General features: G+C 32.7%; 1 protein-coding gene across 27 annotated transcripts in view; it reads right to left on the reverse strand.

Annotated features, from left to right (window-relative positions):
• Positions 1-11,119, reverse strand: part of PARD3 (par-3 family cell polarity regulator) — a 610,024-nt gene that overhangs the window by 243,551 nt on the left and 355,354 nt on the right. For 18 of the 27 annotated variants that reach the window (XM_081059088.1, XM_081059079.1, XM_081059082.1 and 15 more), the window contains 3 exons: positions 7,379-7,518; positions 4,022-4,150; positions 1,655-1,693 (listed from right to left, as the gene is read on the reverse strand). In XM_081059088.1, coding sequence (XP_080915214.1) covers positions 1,655-1,693; positions 4,022-4,150; positions 7,379-7,518 — 308 coding nt within the window. The remainder of the gene's footprint in view (positions 1-1,654; positions 1,694-4,021; positions 4,151-7,378; positions 7,519-11,119) is intronic. The other 9 variants (XM_081059103.1, XM_081059092.1, XM_081059086.1 and 6 more) reach the window with 1 other exon arrangement.

Genomic DNA, 11,119 nt, shown 5'->3' on the forward strand with positions numbered 1-11,119 from the left:
TTTTTAGTACTTTTTTCAGGTTTAATTTCATAATCAACTGGGATTTATTGTAGCATACGGTTAACAAAAAGAAATGTTTTAACTTTTTAAAGTGAATGGCCAATTGCTTGAAACATTGAAAAACCATCCTTTACCACTATTTTGAAATGCCACCTTTAGCATATATGCACATACTTATACACACCAGATCTGTTTCTATCATCACTAATGTGTTTAAATGATCAGTCAATTCCTATAATATGTTACTTTATTGTAGTTTTACAGTACTTTTTGTCATTATTCTCTTTTAAAATAGTATAAATCACTCTTGTGCCCATCTTATTCTTTAGAGTCAATCTGTCCGATTTCCCCTCAGCTTTCAACCCACCCCACCATACACTCACACACACACACAAATACCACTGCGATTCTAAATAGCTATCACTAACCTATTGATTTTAGAAATAAAAAATTAAGGCTATGAATTTTCTACAACCCATACTTACAAACACCTAATAGTTTCAAGGGTTGTTTACTGTTTTTCCTCTGAGGTCTAATTTGTCTTCCATCTTTGTAATTATGTAAATTTGAAAATAGCATTTTGTTTGCTTCTTAGGTACAAGGTTTGTCTATGAATGTGCAAAAAAAAATTCAAACTTTTTAATTATGTTATTCAAATTTTTCATATTCTTACCTTTTTTGTCTACCAAATATGACAGACTTTTGAAAAATGTGTATTAGTATCACCCATGTGGATATGGCTTTATTAAATTTTCTTTCTACTTACAAGAGTTTGGGAATGATATGATTTATGCTATGGTTTTTGATGTGTAATAGGTGCTAACTGTTAGAATTTCTACCAGAAGATATTATGAATCAATATAGACACCCTCTCTTTTTTCCCCCATGCAGTGCATCCACATTAAAATGATACTCTCAGAGACTGATATGGCAATTCTTATTTTTATGTTTGTACTGCCTGCTAGAACTCAACTTATTCCTTTATTTCCAGTCTGTACTAGGGTTTTCTTCTAAACAGGGCATAGCTAAGTTTGCATTTTAATCAAAGCTGTGAGTACTGACTTTTATTAAGAGAAATCAGTCTCTTATAATATGCTATAATAATGTATAATAAATAAAATACTTATAAGTTATAAGTAAATGAAATACTTATGTTTTTATAAATAAAATACTTATAAGTTAAGACAATTAGTATTCTAGCTCAATTAGACATTTTATTTTTCCTGCTTATGATTCATTTTTATTGTGCTTTTAGTTTTAGTCCTTCCTATTTTTTCTGTGCCTGAATTATTTTCTTTTTTTTTCACTTTGTAGCCACTTACAGCATTTCACAACTCATGGAGTCCTTTACATATATGTGAACCTACTAAGTTCACCAATTTTTGATCCCTCTTATTACACAGGTAATAGAAAACTACTCTAATCTCTCTCTTTTTTATCCCTGTCTGACCCAAAAATAATCACAAAATATTCTGTATTTGGGATAGTATCAGTAAGTAACCTTAAGATAAGACCACTTTGGAATTTAATAAATCTGTGTAATATCTATTATAAGCCAGGAAAAGGGAGGACAAGTTAACTTAATATTTAATTAGTAAGTAGTTCCATTTATCTTTTCAACATCTCTGCATCCTACAAAAGACAAAACTCTTACCGTTTCTTTTGGAATCTGCATCTGGCTTGGCTCTGCATTCTAGAAGAATTGAAGAAAAACATAAATACAGACTGACCAAAGCCATCTTCAACACACAGGGACACAAAGCTTTACTTTAAAAGAAATTTTGGTGGTTCTTAAAATCCACAAAACATACAGAGGGTGATTATATTCTGACTGATGTGTTACTCTGCCTTCCAAACTTTTCCCTACTGCGGTTCACTATCTTGTGTGGCTGTGTGTGTGTGTGTGTGTGTGTGTGTGTGTGTTTTAAGAAATTTTCCTAGATGTAAGTTTTTACTTGCTCATTCATAGTACATCATGAAATTATTATTTGGAGGAAAATAAATCTCAACTAACTGCTTTTCTATTCGTAGCACTGCTTCTAATTCTTTAAAAAAATTCCCAACCAGTCTAAGTTATAAGGTATATTATAATTTGATAGCCAGACTAGATAATAACAGTCTCGCTGTATTATACTATAAAATATTATATATACACAAGTATTATACTATAAAATATTACACGTTTGAAATGTGATTTTTTTCAACTATTTACAGAATTGCTTTAAAGACATAGATAGTTATAAGATTGATTTATAAAAAAAAGGCACATCTTGATAAAACTATTTCATTTCAGACACAGAATTTAAATGCAGACACCGCAAACAGAGGAAAATTGTTTTGTGAATTGGATTCAAACATCACTTTACATGCCCCCTTTAAGTTTTCAAAATTTCAGTCTTTTAAATCTTGAAAAGCAGCTGCAACATGAATAACAGACTGACGGCCTACTGGCTCACTCCTTAATGAAAAGCTCACAAGCAATAAATTAAATAACCAAGAAAAAAAAAGTAGGCAGCAGAAGGGGAAGACAGAAGCTTGGAAGATCAAAATTGGGCAAGAAGAACCTGAATAACCCTAAGCTGGCTGTATGTTGGCACTAACTCTGGAAAGGCTGCTTAAGAGCAGTGTGTAAGCTTTGGCAATGGAATAATGCCATTACCCGCCAGGCTCAGATATACTGGGGAAGAATGAAACCTCCATCAAATCCTATCTAAAGCTTGGTTGTTGTTTTTTGTAAGTGCTAATTTACAATTTAATAGAGACATCTCCAGATTTAGGATCAGGTGGCATTTTAAGCACAAAATTGGATAACAGTAGGGGGAAAAGAAAACTCAATTGAATGAGAAATAATGCATTAATCATTTAAAAATAGAAATACAAAGTTTTCTATTATTTTTCAAAATCTACTTAAAACGCAAGTGTTTACTTTTCAGTTTTATCAAAATCTAAAATTTCAACGAAATCGCAGTAAATTTTAGATCTGTTTTTAACCAAGGGATGGGATGTTCCTAAAACTAAAATTTATCTGGTTTATAATAAAAGCAACATTTTATTAACCATGACGCATTCATACTTGAAGTATTAACCTAAGAGCTATAGGACAAATTTGGGAACTGTGTCTCTAAAGCCTTGCCACTCGTATATACAGATTAACTGCTTTTTAGATAAAGATAAAAGCTACCTGAAACAGATGTCAAATGTTATAAAACGACCCAACTAGAATCAGTTTTTGAATTATTTAAAATACCACTTATACTTGAAGCAAAACAATCTTCACACCACATCAAAAGATAAAGGTGATCCCTCCAGTTATATATAAATGAAACCGCTTGTTACAGAAAAACACTCAGAACTATGTCAACTTAATATGCATATTTCCTTCACTCCAATACTATGGAAATACCCTATCTAATATTTAGCTATATTGAGATACCTGTATGTATAAAAAGTAAAATAATTTGCAAAACAAATGGCTTTTCATTTCATCTGTCATTCCAAATGTTTATATTAGTAATTAATGGCCATGGGCTTACTGCTACTCAGGTCTCTTTATTTTCAATAATAACATTTAATTAAAGTACTCCTTTTCATACAACAATCATGCATCTTTATTTGGCTTAGCTACATGTACTATGAAAATCTGAAATATGAAGATTTGTCATATGCAGTAGAGAATATGGCAAGCTTTCAACAACAGCCTTTGAAGTGACAGTTATGAATTAATCGATGTGTCTGTATTCAATCAGTCCATCTGAAAGCATTCAGTAATAAACATTTGCTGTCCTAGCAAATATCCCAGCAATTTGATTTTGAAATACTCCTACACTCAACATTGTGGATATCTATTTCCAAAACTAAGGAAATATGAGAAAAGAATGCTTGTATTAAGTAAGGGTTGAAAGACATATAGAACAGAGAAACTGCATAGAAAATGTCTCAATAAACATTGGCCATCAGGTACGAGCCCAGATCCCTGGCACATGGGCATCAGAAAAGTTTCATCTGCTCTACATTTACACACCAGTTCCCTTGGGTGGAAGGCATCTTCTTGGCGAAAGACCAGAAGGCTCACAGTCCCTTCCATCTTGGTGCTTCTCAACAGGGAAACAACTTCTTCTTGGGATTTGCCTGCTAAATCTACTCCATTTACCTAAAACAAATAAAAAGTTTTGAGCTGCAATTCTGTGCAAACAGATAGATGAAAAGACACACATCCGAGAACTGATCGTGTCTGCTATGAAACATAACTCATTTCGTGGTAAATTCTGCATGATCTGAGAACACCAGGCCACTGTGGCTAATAAGGAAATGCAGACCAGATATCTAAAAGTGAGACAGGAAGTAGTAAATCTTTCAGGGCTCATCAATAAACCAAAAGCTACAGCCACCAGAGCATTAACAAGTAATGAGTAATAAGCAAATATACTTAAAATGTCAAGTTAACATAAAACTTCATAGCTCTTAACTGAGATATCTTAAAGGCTTTGTGTAACATAGGTTTTCTTACATCAAAAAAAAAAGTGTGGCTTTTACAGCGGGTAGTGAAAATACACTAAAAAATATTTTGGTATAAATATTTTAACTTTAAATGAAATTGTACTAAAAATTATGAAGATAACCATTTATCCCTAAAAGGCAAGCAAACATTAAAGAAGAATTTCTACAAACTAATCATAACATTTTTGCAGGGATAGCAATATTTTATCTTAATATCTTTCAATGTTTTAAGAGAATTCTACCAGAAAAAAAGGGGATTTGAAACAACCAATTCCTGGGGAATCTCATCCCTTTTATCTTGTAGAAAGTATAATATCATCAGAAAGCACTATATATTCAACAGAAATGAGAGCGGAAGTTGCTTTTAAAAAGTATTCTAGGGGCGGCCGTATGGCTCAGGTGGTTAGAGCACCGACTCTCAACAACAGGCCTGCCGGTTCGAATCCCACATGGGCCAGTGAGCTGCGCCCTCCACAAATAGATTGAAGACAACAAGCTGCTGCTGAGCATCCAGAGGGGCAGCCAGATTGTTCAGTTGGTTAGAGCATGGGCTTTCAACAACAAGGTTCCCTGGTTCAATTCCCACATGGGATGGTGGGCTGTGCCCCCTGCAACTAAAGATTGAAAATGGCAACTGGACTTGGAACTGAGCTACGCCCTCCCCAACTAGATTGAAGGACAATGACTTGCAGCAGATGAGCCCTGGAGAAACACACTGTCCCCCAATAAAAATTAAAATACACACACACACACACACACACACACACACACACAATATTATTTTCTTTAGATAAAAATAACATTTTATCTAAGGCAATTAGGTATATTATTTAAATTGTAATATCAAAATCTTCCTGTAGTTAGAATATGTTTTGGAACCCTTCCCCCTCTGCTGAAAATCATACTACTGTTAAGGGATTGCAGAAAACAGATAATAACATGTTCAGAGAAAGCAAACAAGTTCTCAATAATAATTAAAAAGTCACTTGATTTTTTTATAACGTGTGCTTACAGATATCCAGATATTCAGAAAAACTGCCACAGAAAATGTTGATATTGCCATAGATATAACTACAAATCCAGATAGTCAGATTTAAAACAAGTGAAAATGTAGTTTCAGTTTTAAGCGAGTTGATAGCTATAGAAAATAAAGCCTAACTGTGAAGAAATACAGGTTGCAGGCCCTTCCCATTGCTCAAAAAGGAAGACAAGTCTTTGTGATGTATTGAAAGTAAAGCAATTATGTAATGAAAGAGAGACTCAAAAGTAAACTGATTTCCTTTAGAAAGAAAGTAGGTGGGGGACTTGGGATGCAGGGAGAGGAGGAGGTCTGGGACAAAAGGACAGAGGCAAAGATTTTGGACTTAGAGATAAAGATTCAAATCATAGCTGAGACTCTTACTGAGTGAAACAAGCTACAACTACAAATTTGGTATAATAACTAAAGTTGACCCTTGACCAACATGGGTTTAAACTGCGCAGGTCCACTTACACACAGATATTTTTCAATAAATATGTACAGTACTGTAAATGTATTTTCTCTTCCGTATGGTTTTCTTAATAACTTTGTCTAGCTTGCTTTGTTGTAAGAATACAGCATATAATAACATACAAAATATGTTATCAATAAGGCTTCTGATCAACAGTAAGCTATCAGTAGCTAAGTTTTTAGAGAGTCAAAATTTTATACTGGGATTTTCAACTAAATGGGGGTGGGGGAGAGTGCACCCTACCTACCCCCATTGTTCAAGGGTCAACTGTACTCACTTTAAACCCCAAGGACAGGTGGCCCTTTCCAGAACCAACACCTTAGATATAATTTATACTCAAATCTTTCCTTATATTTAGCCTCTAGCAGTGGCCCTTTAACAAATGTTGTCACATGAACAAAACAAAAAGGAAAGAAATATGATTTAAGACATCTAGGCCCAAAATGCAGATGCGGAAAAAATCTGGAAGTTACTCCTTGGCTCTATCACTTTTCAAGAAATCTTTAGGAGAGCTCAATCTGGAGAGTTCAAAACTATGTATGAAACTACAAGTAAAGGAAAGAGGATAATGTCATAAAAGTGTACGTTAACATTAGAATTTGAATACTAGCTATTAGGTTAGTGCAAAAGTAGTTGCGGTTTAAAAGGTTAAAAATAACTGTAAAAAACCGTAATTACTTTTGCATCAACCTAATAGTAATTAGATAACTATCTGTTGCTAAGAATACAGACTATGTCTTTCTGATGAAAACACTAAAAAAAAGGCTAATAAAGTATATTTTTTCTCAATACTTCTCCCCTTTATTTCTGTATGCACAAAAATTCACACAGATAGAATTTCTGTATGTTTATGTATGTCAAAAGCATCAAAAAAAAAAAAAAAAAGCATCAAAGGCCAATGAACGGAAACTCATGAGTTACAGAAAGGAAATTTTGAAAAACTATTTCCTTTATTCTGACATTTGATTTTTATGTCTCAATTCATGTTCCAACCTGCCATTTGAAAATGTCCTTGTTCTTCTCATCAAGACACACTGTTTTCACTTATTTCATTGGTCTCAGTTCGGATTACAAAGTAGATAACATTTTTATATTGCCAGACATAACTTTAAACCCATCTAGAAACATAACCTAATAGACACTGTACTTAAATAATGACAAAATGATGTCTCATAAACCAAATGTCTGAGTAACTCAAAATTTAAGTATTCTAAACAAAACGATATTTCTTATCACACAACATGGAAAAATATAAAAATAAAGCAGAAACACATTATTTTATGATGTATACTTCCACTGAAATAGATAATTTAGTTTCACATTTTCTGAAAATATTAAAAAGAACAACTTTTCAAGAATTATGGAACTTCTGACTTAGAGAAGTCACTTACCTCTATAAGTCGATCTCCTGCCTTAAGTCGGCCATCTTGGATGGCAGCCCCTCTGGGGAGGATGTTCTTCACATAAATTGGAGCTGAGCCACCTATTGTTACATCTCGGGAAGTGATGCTGAATCCCAAACCTTCTGTACCTAAATATATAGCAGAAGAAAATTTAGTAAATACAATGAGACATCTTGAACTTTATAGGTGTATCACACATAAAAGATTTGTTGTTACTTTCTACTGTCAACTTGACATTTTGTAACTTTCACAATGGCCTACATTTCTTTTAATATGTTAAAAGTTGTAATAGATTTTTCAAAACAGACTAAGTTCTGAAAGTAAATGAATTATCAATTGAATAAGTAAATGAATTAAGTAATGAATTATCAAAATTCATTAGTCTGAGAAGAAATGGGAATCTACTCAAAGACAGATAGATGAAAGGTAATATACAAATATACAAACGTGCTTGCTAGAAGTTTTTAAATGTCTAAATCTCTGATTATAAAAATTAATTCTCTATACAAAAAAGTTCTGTTAAAACCCCGGGTATCTCAAACAGCAGCTATTATTGTACAATAATGGTATCTAGATTTGACAGGTAGGTGGTGGAGCAAACGAAGAGAAAATATTCGGGAAGATGAAAAATAGTCACAGCAACTCGCTGACAGGATGAACTATATTATGTTTGCCTAGTTCTCGTCTAACTCTCCTAAATCTGACCATGTGTATTTCTCAAAAACTATACATGGTCAGATTTATATTTTTTGAGAAATATACATGGTCAGATTTAGGAGCATTAGAAAGGGAGGAGCAAATTACCCAGTGAAGAACCCATTACAGATCATAGCTACCAAGACTGAGGTACTGAAATTAATGAGGCATTTATAAATTACTGTGCTGGTTTGTTTAATTTAAATTCTAAGATCGTTGGCAGCTTTCTTGACAGGCACTCTCATACACTTAACACAGTGTAGAAAAAGGTTATATGTCACTAGAACCAACATGCAATAAGCCAAAATGAGCCAAGAAAAAATGTGAAGATAATGACAAATTTGTAATGAATCACGGAATTTTTATAACACTTCTAATAATGATTAATTTCTACTAGAGCTTTTTAAAAACTTACGATATCAGGTTCCATTTCAGTTAAAATGGTATTAGGACAAATACTTGCCCATTATGAAGAATAAAGACATATGTAAAAGCAAAAAATCTAAAGAAGAATACATTAATTTGATGCAGCACTCAGTACAAAACTATAAGCAAGAGTAGAATGGTATAAGCCAACAAACAAATATAGGCAAATGAAAGAAAAAGTGGGTTAAAGAATAAACAAAGTAGAAATGAAGAAAACACTCAATAATTACAACCATAACAAAACCTACTGTAAATATTCTCAAGTTCAAACAAAACATCCATTTCCTGCAAGTCTAAAGTCACATAAAGGTGCTGGACTGAAATCTTCTGAGTAAAGACTTGAATGGCATATTGTCTCTATGTAATTTTCCTAATTATTCTGATGGGACTTTTCCATATGTCTCTGTGCTTTCATGAAACTCTAATGACTTGCAATAACATTTATTAAGAAAGAATTCTAAATTATTCTCCTTTTGTAATATTAATTTGTATGAACTATAAAAACTGCTATATGGACCTTCATATTATTAAAATATCAGCAGTAACCCCTAAATCTGTAAGCTCAAAGTTCAGGCAATGACCTTTAAAAGAAAGACAAATAGATATCAATTTTCATTTAACAAAGCCAACAAAACATTTTGCACAGACTGAAACAGATTACTGACCTTCTCCTCTAACTTTATTTAAAAAGCTAATTTCTACAAAAGAGCAGAGTATTTGAGAATGCCAAAATGGCAATAAATATTAAGAAATCATAATTATGGAAGCAAGTACATAGGAGCTACTGTATTTTGTAATGTTATATGACATAGTTCCAAAATTATGCCAAAGAATCATTATAATGAAGGCTTCTCTTTTTAAGTACTTAGAACTGATCTCAGTTTATGAAGAGCTTCTGTCAAAGTATGTCAGTTCACTTTGAACTCAATTTAAAGTTTAATATTGACTTACCCTATATTTTTTATGTACTTCATTAAAAATGTTAAATGTAACATAATTGGGGAAAATATTATGTTAACTACAATGAAAACTTGTTCAATCTCATCTAAAATAGCTGTATTTAGTACTGTTCAAAGACAACCAGTATTCTTCAGTATATTTTTATATAATATTTATAAGTACTGTCAAGAAAACATAGACAGTTTCTACCTTTTGTCATACATTCTCACAGTCAATAAATTAAAACCAAGATAGACCTCTGAGACTCTATATATCATTTAGATTACTCAAGATCAGAAAAACGTTTAAAAGAAAATCATTGTTTCTATATTTCTTATGTTGAGTACAGTCTTTCTAAATTAGCTTGTGTAAAATGTAATCATAGCTTTACAAACGCTATTAAAAATGTTAGTTTCTATATTCAAAACAATGATTTTTTTTAATGGCAAATAAAATTTCACTTCATTTAAAAAGTTTACATTGTAGCATAAGTTGCTAAAATAATTGTGTCAAAAACTGTAATAAACTAAATATGCCTGTACCTGTGTAAAAGAACAAAGATACTTATGAACTAGTATCTTTATGACAATAGCCAAGTAAAATATTTTTCCTTTGTGGAGAAACCCCAAGCAGATTTTTGTCTTTTATACAAGTCTATTTGTGGTTCTTAATATGTTTTTGCTTAAAAACTGGGGCCTGAGTAAAGAAAAAGGAAGAAAGAGATCTGATATTTCGCTCATTAGGAATTAATAGAGCTAAAAGGGGTTTACGCTGCCATGACTCTGTATTTGTAATGGGCTTCAAAAGTAGAGTAAAGCTGTCAATTTCTGATCCTGTCAACCAACTATGTGGAGCTTAAAAGCGAGAAACCAGAAATAAGGAACGTGTGGTTCACATAAAGTTCAATGTAAGAATATTATTTAGAAAGGAAATAGGAATCTCAGAGTTTACAAGCTTGTAAACTCTACCCCAAATGGAAAGAAAATGGTCTAAATGTCAGGATATGGAATATGTTCTAGTAAGAATCTGCTGCCAACAGCAGTCATGTGACTTGAGGAAATCACTAAACCTCTCGAATTCATTTCCATCTCACTGTGGGAACTGGTTGAGCTCATAAAAAGAGAAATATTCTTATAATGACATCATTATGAAAGACACGATTTAAAAATATATCAAAATGATCAACTAAAATAGATGATTAATAGCAAAAGTGTATCTCAGTGCTCAGAGGACAGCAGTTGGAAATCAGAAAATCAAGTCTAGCATTGGGTCTGAGCCATGGAAGAGGCCAAAATGGAAAACTATGCTTCCTGTACACAAGGATCTATCGTCTATGGGAAGGGGATAGTTAAAGAAATAAACTGATGTACAGTGGACGCAATAAAGAATTAGCAAGGCCCATTACAATGTCCCTTGTCACCTTAAGAAAGGGAAACAATGTAATATTCTGGAACAATGGCCTAGCTTTTCCACAATCTACCAGGAGCCACTCAAAGGAATCAATTACTTCCTACCACCAAAATAATGGGATTGAAATGGAAGACCTCTAAAGTCCTCTTTGAGGGCTGTATTTGGACATCAAGTGGGCCGATCAAAACAGTCAAATCCTCACTGTTGTTTTGGGTTTAAATATTACATCCTGAAACCATTTTCCTTTATTGTTAATAA

The sequence above is a fragment of the Rhinolophus hipposideros genome, assembly GCF_964194185.1.
Source record: "Rhinolophus hipposideros genome assembly, chromosome: 1".
Lineage (NCBI taxonomy): Eukaryota > Metazoa > Chordata > Mammalia > Chiroptera > Rhinolophidae > Rhinolophus > Rhinolophus hipposideros.